General features: G+C 36.5%; 1 protein-coding gene and 1 pseudogene across 4 annotated transcripts in view; one reads left to right on the top strand and one right to left on the bottom strand.

Moving 5' to 3' along the window:
* The window catches only part of ADGRA3 (adhesion G protein-coupled receptor A3), a 122,880-nt gene that overhangs the window by 60,622 nt on the left and 45,369 nt on the right, over window positions 1–16,889 (bottom strand). For all 4 annotated transcript variants that reach the window (XM_036852556.1, XM_036852557.1, XM_036852555.1 and 1 more), the window contains 5 exons: window positions 16,564–16,635; window positions 12,269–12,340; window positions 5,452–5,523; window positions 3,561–3,721; window positions 1,703–1,916 (listed from right to left, as the gene is read on the bottom strand). In XM_036852556.1, coding sequence (XP_036708451.1) covers window positions 1,703–1,916; window positions 3,561–3,721; window positions 5,452–5,523; window positions 12,269–12,340; window positions 16,564–16,635 — 591 coding nt within the window. The remainder of the gene's footprint in view (window positions 1–1,702; window positions 1,917–3,560; window positions 3,722–5,451; window positions 5,524–12,268; window positions 12,341–16,563; window positions 16,636–16,889) is intronic.
* Window positions 9,993–10,391, top strand: LOC118895462 (annotated as a pseudogene).

The raw sequence follows: 16,889 nt of genomic DNA, 5'->3' as shown, positions 1-16,889 counted from the left end.
GAACAAAACTACAATATGATAACTATCTGAACACATGGAGAGTGATCCAAAGCAAGCAGAAACCAAAGAGGACCTGACAGCAGGAAGAAGGGATTGGCAGTGGGGAGTAACCAGGAAATTTCTTTAATGGCTTTTGCCCAAGGGGAGGCATTATTCAAATAGAAACTCAAAATCTTACTGGTTGAAAAATCAGAGGACAGAGGTAGAAAGGAGCCTGGCTGGAAGCCCAAACTTCTGCATATAAAATCCACCCAGCTCTTTAACTGACCCCGACCTACAGGTAGACAGGACAAACACCAAGCAGATTTCACTGGCTGCCTAATACAGAAAAGCCAGATCTAGGAGTTTGAATTTAACCAAGGTAACTGTCCAATGAAACAAAATCAGCTGTCTTGAGAAGAATACAAAGGAATCCAGAGTCAGGGGTCAGCAAACTTTTTCTTTGAAGGCCAGATAGTAAATACTTTAGGCTTTGCTGACCAAGAAGCAACACTGAGAATATTATGTAGGTACTTTTATAACCATTTGAAATGTAACCATTTAAAACTATAAAAAAAACATTCATAGGCCAGATTGGTCCCATAAGCTGTACTCTGTCAACTTCTCTATAGCAAATCATTCACAATGTCCAGGAAACAATCCAACGTTACCAGACATATAAACAATATTTTTAAAATAGGGAAATATAAACCATATTCATAAGAAAAATAGTCAAGGTGATGATCCCAAGATGACCCAGATACTGGAATAAGAAAGCAAGGATTTAAGGGTATCTACTATAAAAGTTAAAAGACACAAATGAAAATATGCTTCTAACAGACAGATAGGAAATCTCAGAAGAGAAAGAGATATTATAAAATAGAACATTCGAACCTCAAAATTCCCAAACCTGAGTCTCAACTCAGACAGCTTTTAGTTTCTTGGTAATTTTTTCATGATGCTTTTGTAATACTACCCTAAAGTGCCCCAGGAGAGAGTTGAGAAACTACAGAGAAACTCCAGATCTACTCTTCAATATTCAAGCTGAGGTCTATCTTTATGAAATTGGTAGGAAGGAAAGACAGAGAGAGACAGAAAAAGGCTTGGAGAGATACACAGAGACAGAAAGAGAGGCAGAGAGAAGGAAAGAGAAAATTCAATACCTACAGATTAAGATTTTACCAAAATAAAATATGATAAGTGATAACATCATATTTATTTTTATCCTGTTTTTTGTACTTTAAGTTCATTCAAATTAACTATTGCTGTGCTTGCACCAATCGTGGGGTTGACAGGTGTTATATTCTTTTATACTAGTGGGGTGAAAAAAGGAAGTATCTTAAAATGTTACATTAATCATAAGACAGTGAAAATTAGGTGATTCCCAAAAGTGAAATTCTAAGCTTATTAGTAGCAGGAAATTGTTAGAAATTAAGTTTGGCACTAAAAGTTTACATTTTTTCCTCTTAAGACTTTAAACAAAAAGTCTCCCACTTTTAAACAGTGTTTCCCTTTTATCCTATGCTTTTTTCCTCTAAAACTGGATGGAAAAGATAGCTATTTAATTTTAGAAGATAAGTAACAATCAGGAAAAGAAATGTCAGAAGTTTGCTTTTTTAAATGCAAGAAGGTAAAATATTCATTCAAATTCTAACCAAACAGTACAATTCCGAAATGATAAATAAAATCCACAGAGACAATTCCTCATCTAAAAAAAGTTTACCTTGCAATCAATGAGCAGTTGTGAATCATGTTCTTTTCAACAAAGATACCTTGGGATTCATCAGTTTCGACTATTCGCCCATCCTGATACCATAACACTTGCATGTCTTGATCAATATATGAAGCCATGCACTGGAAAGGAAGGCTGTCTCCTTCAAACACAACTTGACGATGAGATGGAGTCATGTAGAAAGATGGTAATTCAAGGGGAGGATCTAGAGACAGTAAAATAAAGATTCAGTTAACAAATACAATACTATATTCACACTCCAAAATTTAAAATTATAGAAACTCTAATTGAAATTTTAAAAATGGAAAAACAAATTCCTCAGTAATCAGCATTCTAATGTTAGTATCAACAAAGCTATTACTGAATTAAGAGGGTCCAAGATGAAAACACCGTTAAGTAAAATTAAAATGAAACCATTTCATATCAACTTTTACAAAGCTGATATATTTCCTTCCAGTAAGAAAAATAAAAGAGAGTTTTAACTACATATGCAAAAATGTACACAAATCTCTTGGCTCATTAAAAGCCTTTAAAATATTTAGTCCCTTTGTCTAACACAATAATTCTACTTTTAGTAGTATTCTATCCTAAATAGCTAATATGTAAAGATGTACACAAGGAAATTAATCCTTTGAATGTTTATGGAGTGAGAAATTATTAACCTAAATATGCAGTAATAATGAAATTGCTATGGCTACATCTCTGTAATGAAAAAATAAAAGTTATGGGCACATCTATATAATGGATTGGTATGCATCTTCTATATGATGAGGAAACAAGTTTACACCATTTCCAGTTACCAAAGGTTACAAAATAACATTAGAGTATGATATTTTGGACAAAACATAATAAAAAGGTATAGAAGATGACACACCAAGGTATCCTTGACATTAGCTACCTATGAGTGATAAGAATGTAAGTATGGGTTTTGTTTTTTTCTTCTTTTAGTTTTTCATTTTTTCCCCCAGCTTTATGGAGGTATAACTGACAAAATTATAAGTTACTTAAACTGTACACCAAGGTAATTTGATATACGTATACATTATTTCTTTTCATAAATCTTTAATCCAATGAGCATATTTTACATGTGAAACAATAATGATAATAAAAATAAAAGGAAAAAACTGATACAGTTGTCTATTTTCAAACACCAAGACTAAACTAGAACCTATCTCTATCATTTTAAGGACTGTTTTTGGTTTATGTTTTTGTTTTCTGTTTTTTGTTTTTCATTTAGCACATGGTAAATGTGTTATTTCCCTCAAGCCTTCAGATAGTCTTAAAAATCATGATTTTCAATAGCTGCATACTATTTCACTGAATTGATGTGCCATAATTAAACCAATGCCCTATTTTTGAGAATTTAGGATATGTTCACAAAGTCTGAAGATTTACATACATAGGTGATGATTTCTTAAGAATTAACCCCTACATGCAGAATTACTATATGAAGTTGTATCAATTCTTTAAGAACACCAATACATATTGCCAAACTATCCTTCAAAAAGGCTGTATCAATTCACACCCCACCAACAAAGTGTGACTGTATCCTGAGATTTTATTACTATCAACAAATTCCTGATTTGCTGTTAGAAAATCTGAAGATCTATACTATTTATTGAAACTGGACTTCATGAAGAAAGCTGTTCAGAACCTAAGAACTTTAAACACCAATCAAAAATTGTTTTTTAATCCAGCTGACTTGTCAGCAAAAACTAAATATTATCAAATCCATGAAGACTGACAGTTGTAATCAGTCCCAATGTGTAAACAGAACTCTGCAGTTTGTCAGGAAAAACAAGATAGCAAGGAAAATACAGTTAACCCTTTCTCAGTTTGTCTTCCTTACCGCACGTCAACAACTCCTGCTTCACACCTGTGACTGGCTGGGCCTGAAGAGACTTAGGATAAACACACCGTGTGTCCCGTACCGTGATGTTTCTCTCCTTTACCCAGCGATGCATCCACAGTATGTTACAATCACACAGCAGATATTCAGTCTGAAATTCTCTGTAGCATACAAAATGCAATTTAGAGGTTATGGCAAATGAATTAAATAGCACTTTTGCTTCATGTTGGCTTACCCTTTGGGTGGCAAGCACATTCCTGCTCGCCCTTACCATGCTACGGCACATACTGTACCATCAACTGGTTATGGTCTCCTTTCCCTTGAGATGACGCCAAATGCCTGACCCCAGCTCCCTTCCCCGCTGATTCGGGGAGTGACTCCACTTTCAAAGTTGGTATGTGAACAAAATCTATTCCTCATCTATGTAACGAACTCCTGAAGCCCACGGTACTGGAATACCACATCCCCATCCTTTGTGTCTATCACACTTTTACCCTTTCATCCAGTCTGTGGCACAAATACTGGATCTTGAAGCCTTCCGCAATTTTTCCAGCATCACTGCCATGTTCTTGGCTTAAATACCTGCAAACTCTGTTAACTCTGGCAACATAAAGCAATATATGACTGTTTCACATGGTTATATTCTGTTTATCTGACTAGGATGACTGGCTGACTTCTAATTCCTAAGCACCACCTTCTGGTCAGTTTCCAGCACTATCAGTTATAAACACTGGCAATTTTGCCCAATTTTTGGATGAAAATACTTCCTACATTCCTGCTATCCAGGGTCTCAAAAGCCAGATTATTTTTACAGCCTTTATTTCCTAAACTTCACAGAAATGGTTGACATGAGCCCACTAAAAGGAGATGTTTTCACTAAAAAGCAGTTTTCTGGATAAGAACCGCAGCAGTACCAAAAAGACCAGATAAGAGTTTGATGCAGTGTGATTCTAGAAGTACATACATATGTCTGCCATGATGAGGAACACCATGAGAGCCTAACCTATCAGCTACATCCCAATGAAACTGTTAAATGAGATTGAAATGATAAATTTAGAAAACGAAAGATGAGGAGGAGGGAAGAGAAAAAAGAAGGGGAGGAGAAGAGAAAAAAGGGGAGAAGTCAGCATACATCAAACAGAGACATCTAGCAGAGAAGACATTTTTCACTGGAAAAAGAGACTCAAGCCCATATGTTATAGACCATAAAAATTTGAAAAACATTATATTTAACTGTAATTCCAACAGAAATCATTATAACTTATACTCTGAAATATATTAAGGTTTATCTGAAAATACAGTTAGCTTCAAAAGTAACTCCTATACAATCTTGCACTTAATAAAACTGTGTTTTGGGGGGAAAAAAATCAGCCAGCTCTAAAGCTACAGAGAATTATGTAAATATGACCTTACACTGACTTCATAAAGCAGGCATTCTATGTAAGCATGCCTAGAAATCTCAGTAATAAGTTGTGAATTCAGTTTGGGAATGGAGTTACAGGATAAAATTAAATCGCTAAAGCATAACATAGTCTTAACTATAAATTCTTCATAGGGAGGGAGGCATATTTTATACTTTGGGAATTTAATTAGCTGAACAAAATATTTTCTGATTTGGAAACACAAAGAGAAAAAATTACCAATTTATTTACTTTAAATATAAATTAGAGAGAGAGAGTAGTATTCTAAGGAGAAAATGGTTGTCCCAGCCTGAAACACATTATTAAGGTTTATGGTATGTTTTTCAATGTGAATGCAAGTTCTCAAGTGAGATTCTAATTATTGCAAAATCACAAGCTTTTCCTATGAAGTCTCTTAAGCCATATTATAACTTTTTAATTTTAAAACACTAAAATGTATTTACTAAAACAGGAGAAAAATTCTTACTTACAAAGATCGTAATGAGCCAAGATAATCAAAAGTTCCTTGAGATAATGATGAAAACAAATTCCCTGAAAGGTTTCTGGAAAAAAGGAAATAATTACACTTTAAGAAATGCTAACAATTATATATCATTTTATCTATTTTATATTTCCTAAAATGTCCTATCATTAACTACTGTTATAAAGAATTTATGAAAGTTGTTTTAAATCTTATGAAGAGAAACATCTAGTAAATATTTTCTCCAAAGTTGAAGAAGAAAATTGTTCTTAACCTTATATAAAGCAGTAAACAAAATTATTTAAAATTACTGCTGGATAAGGATTTTTCTATCAAATATAATGTGAACCTCAAAGTTAACTTCCTGAACTAGATCTTTAGTCATACTCTCATTGCAACTAGAATTATTCTTCATGTGTTCACTCAGTATCACATAAGAAAGCTAAAATTTAAAAAAACATGGAAAAGGAGGGTCTGAAGGGCCAGCAACAGCTGACAGTAACCCAGTAAAATACATTGGCAGAGTGAAATGAGTCCAGGGTTTAAGACCGAAGACTTGGGATAGAATTCCGTGTCGGCTTTGGGCAAATTACTTAACCTCTCTCGTTTCCCCCTGTATCATGGCTTTAATAAATACCTAAACACTTGCAGAGTTTTGTATGAATTGTAGAACACCTTATGCTACAATATGAGTAGTTTGTTACACCCATCATGGTTTGACCAAATCATTTTTTGTGATTTCTTCCATGATTGACTATAAGCTCCAGGAGAGGAAGGACTTGTGTGTCTTATTTACTGGGGTACCTCTGTCAGCTAGTAACAAACTGGGGTATACAGTAGGTGCTCAATTGTGGTGGCTGACTGTTCAGACCCCACCTTTAGGAGGCGCTAGCAAGGACTCTGGGAAAATGGCAGCATGATCCAACCATCACAAGATCTTTTCTGTGCCTATTGTAGTAACAAGAATGATAAAATTTTAGGACTTCCCTTGTGGCACAGTGGTTAAGAATCCGCCTGCCAAGGCAGGGGACACAGGTTCGAGCCCTGGTCCAGGAAGATCCCACATGCCACAGAGCAACTAAGCCCGGGCACCACAACTACTGAGCCTGTGCTCTAGAGCCCGTGAGCCACAACTACTGAGCCCTCGTGCCACAGCACGCCTAGAGCCCGGGCTCCGCAAAAGAGAAGCCACTGCAATGAGAAGCCTGCACACCGCAACGAAGAGTAGCCCCTGCTTGCTGCAACTAGAGAAAGCCCGCATGCAACAACGAAGACCCAATTCAGCCAAAAATAAGTTTAAAAAAATAATTAAAAAAAAAAAAAAGAATGATAAAATTTGGACCTAGAATTCTCAAGGAAGAAGTCCTGAGACCTGCAAGGAGGCCTGGCTCTCCTCCAGAGTCTGAGTTTCATCCTTCAAGTGTGGAAGAAAGTGACAATGGGGTAGATGGATTCTCCAGTGAGGAGAGGAAAGAGAATTGATGGGGGAGAGGTCAGCTGTTACCATGACACCTGCAGCAACGTATTCCTGGATGGGAAGACTTAATATTACACAAACACCAATCCCTCACAAATTAATATACTGATATAATGGATTTCAGTAAGAACATCACTGGATTCACTTTTATTGTCTTAGGATTTTTTTGATAGAAAAAAGGCTGGATAAAATAATTTTGATCTTCATAAAAGAATTGCCTAGGAACTTAAACAAACAAAAAGAATACTTGCAAATCAAAAGAACCATGAAAGTGATGCCCTTTTCCTTTTTGGCCTATCAGAGTGAATACTGAATGTGGATTTTGAAAAGGGTACAGCTGATGGAGTGTAAATCACTGTAATGTTTTAAGAAAGTAACTTAGATGCAATTAAAATGAACAACTATACTTTTATGAAAGTACACTATGTGAAATTATATGACTTCTGGGATTTACTTTAAAATGTACGCAGGAAGACAAGAGATGTGAGGTATAACTAAAACAAGACTGGCTATGAGTTGCTAAGTGTTGAAACTGATTCACGGGTCCATGGAGATTCCTTATACAATTACCTGTGATATTTTTTTAGATGTTTTGAAAGAGTCCATAGTAGTAAGTTGGAAATAAAAATATATTTTACAAATATAGGATTTAAGTATAAACAAAATAACTGCAGCTTACAGGGACCATTAGACTCTAATTACTAGGTAACTTTATTCTAATTATTAGGTATTATAAATTTTTTTTTTCCTTGGAAATCACAGAGGAAGCAATCACATTGGAGACAGACATGCCATCCTCTCAGTAAGTACCAACACAAACCAATTTTTCCTCCAGTGTTGGAACAGACTGCTATTTGTTTGGCTGGACACCTATGAAGTAATTGGCTTCGGCTGGTGGCCATAAAAACCTACACATACTTTAAAACATTAAAATCACATTCCAACTCTGAGGTGCTTACATCAAAAAAAGCATAAGGAAACTGAGAATGACAACGTTCACAGCACAGACACTGCTCTTGTGTCCTAACGTAGTTTACTGAATGGGGTGGTAGGTGAATTATCCACCCACTCCCACTCATGTTGCTTCTTACTCTGTCAATTTTTCTTTACCTACTTTTTGCTACACAGATATATTTGTATTCCTGTAAGTTAAGTGTATATAATGCAGCATCTGTGTATATACAGGAATCTTTACCAGGGCAGATTTGTTAAAGGAGGAGGAAAGGAATCAGATAGTATCTACATTAACAGAGGAATAATTGACTAAATTATGATCTGTTCTATACTTGGAATGTTCTGTAGCTATTCACATGAACTAAATCAATATGTATTCTCTTGAAAAGATGTTAAGGATACGTCAGTAAAAAATTTTTTAAGTAAAATGTCGAGTAGAGCACATTTTTAAAGCCCTATGTGAAAGCCTATACATTTGGGGGGGTGGGGGGACGATAGAAAAATCTGAGAATATATACACCAGTTAGTACATGCTATCTCAGAAGGGTGTGTCTGAAGTGATGAAGGGGAGATTTAACTTTTCCTTCATATCTCTCTATATGGTTTATTACTTAACAGCTTCGATAATTTTTAATTGTAAAAAGGAAGTTCTTATAAACATCACTCACCTATTGTTTCTGATAGAAAAATATTAAAGGTATAATTTTCTTAGGGGAAAACAGGTTTTCAACTGGTCAACCTTCATAAAGAAAAAAAAGGAAACCTTTGCTTTTTTTGATCTCCTGACAATTTCTCTGTAAATTAACTTCCTAAGTGAAGGACAGAGACTTCACTGAAGTCCATTATTGGGTCCCCATCTTTGTCTGTCAGTTACTCCTAGGGTTACAATGGGAATCTCTGGGAGGATGGTTTCACTTCCCAGAATTTCTCCATCAATAAAGGCAGAGATCAATACGAAGAATTAATCAATTTTACCCACCACACCCAAGTCCACTGAATCCTCTGACGTATTTTTAAAAAGTCATTTTTGAATTTTTACACCGAATCGCCAAAGCCAAGATGTTTCGATACGATGAGAAGTGTGGGTGAGAACGCAACAGGGTGTCTGCCAAGGTTTCCAGCCCCCTTGGCTAAGAGGCCAAATCAGTCCGAGATCCCAAGTTCCAGGGTAACCCAGAAAGTTCAGCTGAAGAGGTAGCTGAGGACATAGCTAGAACAGTGATCCACTCTACACTGCTTTCTTTTGTACACTTACTCTTTGGGGTGAGAAATAGTAATTAGGGAGCTTCTCTGATTCCTAATCTAAAAAATGTACTACATGAGGTGGATGGACCTAGAGTCTGTCATACAGAGTGAAGTAAGTCTGAAAGAGAAAAACAAATACCGTATGCTAACACATATATATGGAATCTAAAAAAAAAAAAAAGGTCATGAAGAACCTAGGGGCAAGACGGGAATAAAGACGCAGACCTACTAGAGGATGGACTTGAGGATACAGGGAGGGGGAAGGGTAAGCTGGGACGAAGTGAGAGAGTGGCATATACACTACCAAATGTAAAACAGATAGCTAGTGGGAAGCAGCCGCATAGCACAGGGAGATCAGCTGGGTGTTTTGTGACCACCTAGAGGGGTGGAATAGGGAGGGTGGGAGGGAGAGGCAAGAGGGAACAGATATGGGGATATATGTATATGTATAGCTGATTCACTTTGTTATAAAGCAGAAACTAACACACCATTGTAAAGCAATTATACTCCAATAAAGATGTTAAAAAAAAAAAATGTACTACATGTCCCTTAACTAATCAGATTCTCTTTTCCACCTGTTAGATTGAGAAAATGCTATTCTCCATGTCTGAAATACAAATTGTTATCAGCCTTCACAACCGGCATACAGCCTGGCTTAGAGAGCAGCCCACACAGAACACCCATTCAAAGTTTCCTGATCCACAGCTCTAGAACTATGTCAACCCAAATTATCACAAGCAACTCCACTGCAATGCATTCTTCAATGTTAAGAAGCTACCTCGGTTGCCAATTTTTCTTAGAACAGTATTTAAAGGATATATCAGTTATAGTTCTATATAGGCCATATTGTTGCATTTAAGAGTCACCATCACCCTTTCTATTTCAGCCTTCTTGGACCCTGTGGAGGCCTGCTGGGAACAGGACTTCTAACAGGACAAATATGTCTGGAAGGCTGTGGTCCAAGGCCATTTGTGCTGGCTATAAGCGGGGTCTACGGAACCAGAGGGAGCAAACAGCTCTCCTGAAAACTGAAGGTGTATATGCTCAAGATGAAACAATTCTATCTAGGCAGGAGATGTGCTTATGTGTGCAAAACAAAGAACAACACAGTAACTCCTGGTGGAAAACCTAACAAAACCAGAGTAATCTGGGAAAAGATAACTTATGCTTATGGAAACAGTGGCATCATGGTTCATGCTAAATTCCAAAGCAACCTCCTTGCTAAGGCCATTGGACACAGAATCCGTGTGACACTATACCCTTCATGGATTTAAACTTAATGAAAAGTTTAAATATAAATATATAGTTTATAAATATATAAAACTGTGGACTTGTTTTCTTAAAAAAAAAAAAAAGAGCGACCATCATCTATTATTACATGGGCTACAAAATCATCTCAATCAATCTCAAAGTAGGAAACGTGGTAGTGCTATTTCTATGTTTTAATGATTCACCTGGATATATGTCCACTGTGTTCCATGACCTGTAAATTCTCACAAGTATCAGAGAATTGGTAAAAATGTAAGTGACAACCCAAGCTCTAAAACTTCCAAAAATCTTTGCTTTTAAGGCAGGAGGCAAATAATAATAATAATAACAGTAAGCATATAGTAACTTGCCTTAATGTAAGCACTGTCCCACACAGCTCTTTTGCCTAAAGAACATTTGCTGATGGGTCAAAAATCCCAGGACCAAAGCTACATATCCATCTGGAACTAAAGTCAAGAAAATGGTCAAAAAACTTCAGACTCCCTTTTTCATTATTTGATTCATAGCTACCCAAAAATATAACAAATTTTCTCCATAAACGCCTCATTTTGCCAATTCTTATGCATTCCTTAAAACCAAAAATACAAAACTCTCGAGATAATAAAAGCACTGAAATGAAATTGTTTGTAATCCAGTTACAAAAAAGGAAACCGTAATTTATTTAATTAATTTCTCGCTATGAGTAAAGCTGTACACCAAATCAATCTTTTGTTTAAAAACATAAACTTGGCCATCTATCTTTCCTCCAGAATTAAAGGGCACACTGAAAAATACAAATTTGCTGACTAAGAAGCAGGAGTAACTTTATTCTGTTCTGGCAAGTGATTTGGAGACCCCTCCCTTACCGTATAGATGAAATGATCTCACTACTTAAGCCGCTATAGCTTTTTCAAAGTTAACTTGAATGAAACAGAAGAAACATTCTAAAAAGCTACAAAGAGAAAGAACCAGGAATAGGTGATCTCAATACTAGAACTTCTACCCCTAAATCCTGCATTTCACCCTGCACCCTATTTCTAGATTGCTCTTCTCTAAATCATGATTTTACGCCATTTTCCCACATCAATGTCTTTCAGTGGCTTCCTAGGGTTGAATGAGTTCTAAGCTTCAGTCTGCTTTTCATATGGTCTTGTATAAAGTTCTATTATAGATAACTGAACTTCTAGTTACTCTCAGAGTCTATTTTAAAAATAAAATTAAAATATATTTGATGGCATATACAAAGTTCTGTACTTATATTAGATATAAATTATAAGATATAGGTATAGATAATTCAAATGCTAATTAATCCTTATAATAACTTTGAGGTATTATTCATCTTACTTTATTTATTAATTACTTACTTTACTTACTTTATTAATCTACTTTTTCATCTGAAAAAGAGAAAAGCTAAACAACTCACCTATAATCACAAGGTCAGGGGTGTGATTCAGATGGTCATTTTACTCATAAGACCAATGGCCTTCACCTTGACAAACTGGCCTTGCTCTTATTTCTACCTCCTTTTATCGTTTGCTTGACATCTTTTCCTTTCTAACGATCTGCACCATCAGCTCAAGTTTCACCTCTTCCAAGAAATTTTCCCAAAGTGGCAAAGCTTTGATCATGTCTCTCAATGTGGACATGTTCCCTGGGGTATATACTACATTGTGTGTGTGTGTGTGTGTGTGTATGTGTGTGTGTTTGGGACGGAGGATATAATGCATTGTTATGTTCTGATGACATTATATCTCCATGATTAAATTTCCAGCTCCTTATCTCCTACCACTTCTGTAACCTCTACAGTTGTTATTTTAATATTAAACATATAGGTGGTCATAAAAATTTGGGTACTGGTTCAAATGCTTCCTTGTATTATAAAATGAAAGAAAGAGGTACTTACAGCCTCACCAGATTGGTGAGTCCTCGGAATATGTCTGCATTCAGACACCCTATTCGATTGTTTGTCAGATCCCTAGAGAGAAAGGGAAAAAGTGTCTTCCATTAGTTCTCTTGGTTAATGAAGCTTTCATAGATTCAATATTCAAGAATGGCACCCAGGTATCACACGAGTCCTATCTTTTAAGCGTCTCTGAAATGTTCACCTATCTCAAGTGCAGCACTGAGAGAAGAAAGAATCCTTGCTTTCACTTACTTCTGGCACGTACAGGCTAAACGCCGTTTAATTACAGCGTCCTTGGCATTTCAAGCATTTACTCCTGTAAAATGACTCAAGATAGGGCTTCCCTGGTGGCGCAGTGGTTGAGAGTCTGCCTGCCAATGCGGGGGACACGGGTTCGAGCCCTTGTCTGGGAAGATCCCACATGCCGCGGAGCGACTAGGCCCGTGAGCCACAATTACTGAGCCTGCGCGTCTGGAGCCTGTGCTCCGCAACAAGAGAGGCCGCGACAGTGAGAGGCCCGCGTACCACGATGAAGAGTGGCCCCCGCTCACCGCAACTAGAGAAAGCCCTCGCACAGAAACGAAGACTCAACACAGTCATAAATAAATAAAAATAAATAAATAAAAGAACGTGAATTTCTTTAAAAAAAAAAAAAAATGACTCAAGATAAAACCGAAGTAGTAAAAATGAGACTCTATCTTACTGTCTGTGATGATCTACACAGCTAATCATGCTAGGTGAAGTTAGGGAACACAGCCTGATCTCAGGCAACATCCAACGGACAATGGGTAAAAGGGCAAATTACCAAAATGCTGAAACTTTTATTTCCTCAAGAACATCTGAAACTTAATGCTGTCTAATTTCATTCCTTAAATACTCAGAAGTTTTGACTGTAATGAAAAAAACAACTGAGTTAGCTTTTACTTTACAGATCTGTCATTTATGCTCCAAGTCAAATTACTCTATAACTATATCTAGGTAACGGCCCATTTTTTCCAGTCACTCCTAACTTTGATAGTTCCTATCAAATGTTACTTTCTATCCATTTTCTTCTTCTCATCAAGCCATGAAACTTTTTTCCTTTTATCTGTGTGATAATTTTAGTAAGTATTTTGTTCTATCTTTCTACACTATTTTTCTTCACACCCAGCACAGGGAATACAATTTTACATTTCAATCAGATTACATTTTAATTGGGAGATAACTGAGAATTTCTTCAAATGAGACAGCATGGCTTGCAACATTTTCCATCAGTGGATTTAGTATGAAAGCCCTAAAACAATTAATCTTAATTTTTCTCAGTTGTTAGGTTTGGAATTATTGATCATTTTGAATTTCAATAAAAGAACTAAAACAAACTTTCTAAACCAAATTTAAAAAATATTTTTATCATATTTTCTTCAATGCCCATATTATTCTCTGTAATAGAAAAGCATATATTCTTTGAATTTCACTCTGAGTTACTCTTTAGAGACTTGTACCACCCACTTCTAAATTAAAACTGTCAGATTCTAAATTGTATACCTGGTAATGGGAAAAAAAATGTATTAGTCTGATAGAAATTACAAAGACTTTGTATTTGAATCCAGTACCTACTCATTAACTTTTTCCTCTAGATATTTCAAAAGCTAGTTTAGGTAATCCTGGCTTTCAAAAATTTCATAGCACTGCCTTCCCTTTCTTATGGAAACTTTTGATTAAAAAAAAAAATCTTAAGCAATGCAAGTCTTTATCTGCATTCGCTGTGCTCCAGCTCCTCAGAATATTAACCCTAAGTATTTAATCGTGTGGGACTTTTTTTAAATTCCAGCTGATTTTCCTCTATTTCTGGGTTTTACTGTTTAAGAAAATTAGGCATCATCTTGTGAAGTGTTGCTTAAACAAGCATTTCTGTGCTCTATTCATTATCTTGTCTCAATTCTGAGCTTTAAATGGTGTTAACTACCACTGATTCTTTGGGAAACAATTTCATTACAGCTATACCTATTTAAAATGGAATTTAGGTATTGGTAATGGGTTTTCATTTGAATTGAGAATCAGCTTGAATTTGTTGATAAAGCAAAGGAGAAACTGAATGGGTCTAGGTTTTACCTACTTCTGGTAGTTTATTCTTCAGAAAGCCACTTAATCTTCCTGATCCAAATTATCTATAAAATAAAGGCAAAGGCATGGGACACCTACAAAAATACTTTACATGTGGCTGCCGAGTGAGATGCACAATTGAAATGAATGAATGATTTAAGGCCTCATAAGAAAAACTGCCTGTAATCTAGAAGCAACTAGCAGAATATCTTTATATCTCATTGAGTTTACGTATAGGACTCTCTCAGCTTACAAGCTGTATACCGTTAAGTTCAATTACAAGTTAGATGTTTGGAATTAAGAATGCATTTTCTAGTGGGAAGAACATTATAAATGACAATTACCTTCCTAGGCAAGAACACAAGAGACTACTTAATGTGTAATGCAATGAAAAAATGCTAAGGCAACATCTGGGACAATAATAGTAATTAAGTTAAGTGCTACTGAACAAGAATTATATTTATTTACACAGTCGTGTGGATCACAGAAGGAGAGAATGAGTGGACTTGTCTGGCCATATGATGCCACACCCCTCCCTCCTTTTGGAAAAACGAGTTGGAAGGAAAAATATTCTAGAAGTTCTCTAACTTGAGCATCAAAATCACTAGGAGGGACTGTGGAAACAAAGGTGGTTTAGCCTCAGCCCCAGAGTTTGATAGGGTAGGTCTAGCACCTACACTCCTGCTCCCCACACGAGGACTCACATTCCTTCCAAACATGATGTCAGTTTGCCCCAGTAAGAAACAAGAAAATGACTCATTGTTATACATCGAGCTCAGTTAGCTGCTGCCCCTCCACTCCCTAATGACTGTTTCTGGAGATGCACGTAGCCTATTGATGGCCGTGTTCCGTGCCCCTGCCTGTGTCAGTATGGCTGAGTCCTAACAGCTTCAAAGACTCTTAGCAGCTGAACTCCAGCTACTGTTCCTTCCCTCTGGAAGTATATTCCAATTCCATATTCAGGTTCTTGGTCGGTATATACAATTCCACTGAACTGCAAACCTTCCAAGCAGTTCCTGAGTTACCTTTGTATCTCTAGAGCCTAGCTCACTACTGGGCACACAGGATAGAATCAATGAATTTTTTTGTAACTGAATTGATGCTGATCTCTGTCTTCCCACTTCGATTACATGGCTATACCTGGTTGATACAATTCAGTACTTTTACTGAACTCTGAACCCAGCTTGATCCACTGCAACTCTGACACCATAAATCTCATCACGTCAACGCCACAATGAAAAAGCTCTGCCAGTCCCTACTGTCTAACATATAGATTCCAAATTCTTCAACATGGCAGGAGAGCATCAAAAGCCTAGTTCCTCCCTGACCAGCCTTACCTCCCAACGCTCTTTTCCCCCTTTCTACTTGAAGCTCTGGCCAAAGGACATGTTCTTTCACACCTATGTCCACTCTGCTTAGGATGCTCGTTCTGCTATTCTTCAATATGTATTCACCCCTCAGGGGCAAGGTCAAATCTAACAGCTGGCCACTCTCATGGCAGGTCATTCCCCTCTAAGGTGGTCCCCCTCCTTTCCCTGGCAGATTACTATCATTATTATTTAGGATGTATTTGCATTATCTATTTGCCCCCAAGAGTCTGTGAGCTCTTCCAGAGAAGTCAGAGCATAGTAAGTAGCCCGCCCTTAGTAAATGCATTTAGAAGGAATAAAGGGGGGTGGGACAGTCCACATGGCTTGAGCATAGGGTGACCTCTCATATATGAGCATGTTCACACAGCAACCGTGACATGGGCACAGTAAGGGGAGCAGGGGTGTTTAGCTTCAGAAATAATAAAAACTGGTCTTTAGGTTTTGAAATGATAATACATATTGAAAATATATGGAAAAATGGCAAGATTTTAAATCGTTAAGAGAAAGGGGCCTCAATTTTTAGGGCATTTACAATAGATTGTTTAAATGTATTCATAACTTGAAAATCATCTACAGATTATGGCAGCTGGCAAAGCCAACCATCATGATTTTATTACCGTAAGAGGGATGCAACCATCTATCACCAAACAAATCAAATTACTGTATAAATAAACTGCCTTCTAAGCTACTTACACTAAACACTCTGTTTCTCTATCTAGGACCTGGCTAGATGAACTTCTAAAAATTATTAAAAAGCCACTTTTTTATCGTGTTAAAGTTTAAAGTAGGTTAACAGTTACTTATAACGGTTCAAACTCATAAGTCAGCAATTCAAACACTTACAATCTTTTTAGTGATGACAGTCCCCAAAAGGCACCTGGATCTATACTACTAATAAGATTGTTTCGGAGGTCCCTGTTAAAAATAAAATAAAAGTTATTTACATCTTGACATTGTAAGAAATATTTAGGCACCCTGCACCTATCTGCTATACAGAAAACAACAATAACAATAATAATAATGGGAGGAAACTGAAGCCAAAAAGGTTAAGCCAAAATCACCCCAGCGGTAGAGCCAGAATTCAAAATCAAGAAATCTGGTTCTGAAGCCACTGTTTTGGTCAATATAAGAATAAAGGTATATGTCAAAAAGATATGTGTCCTAATATT

Source organism: Balaenoptera musculus, chromosome 5, assembly GCF_009873245.2.
Source record: "Balaenoptera musculus isolate JJ_BM4_2016_0621 chromosome 5, mBalMus1.pri.v3, whole genome shotgun sequence".
Classification (NCBI taxonomy): Eukaryota; Metazoa; Chordata; class Mammalia; order Artiodactyla; family Balaenopteridae; genus Balaenoptera; species Balaenoptera musculus.
The sequence above is the reverse complement of the archived record's forward strand: the minus strand, read 5'-3'. Positions and strand labels throughout refer to the sequence as shown.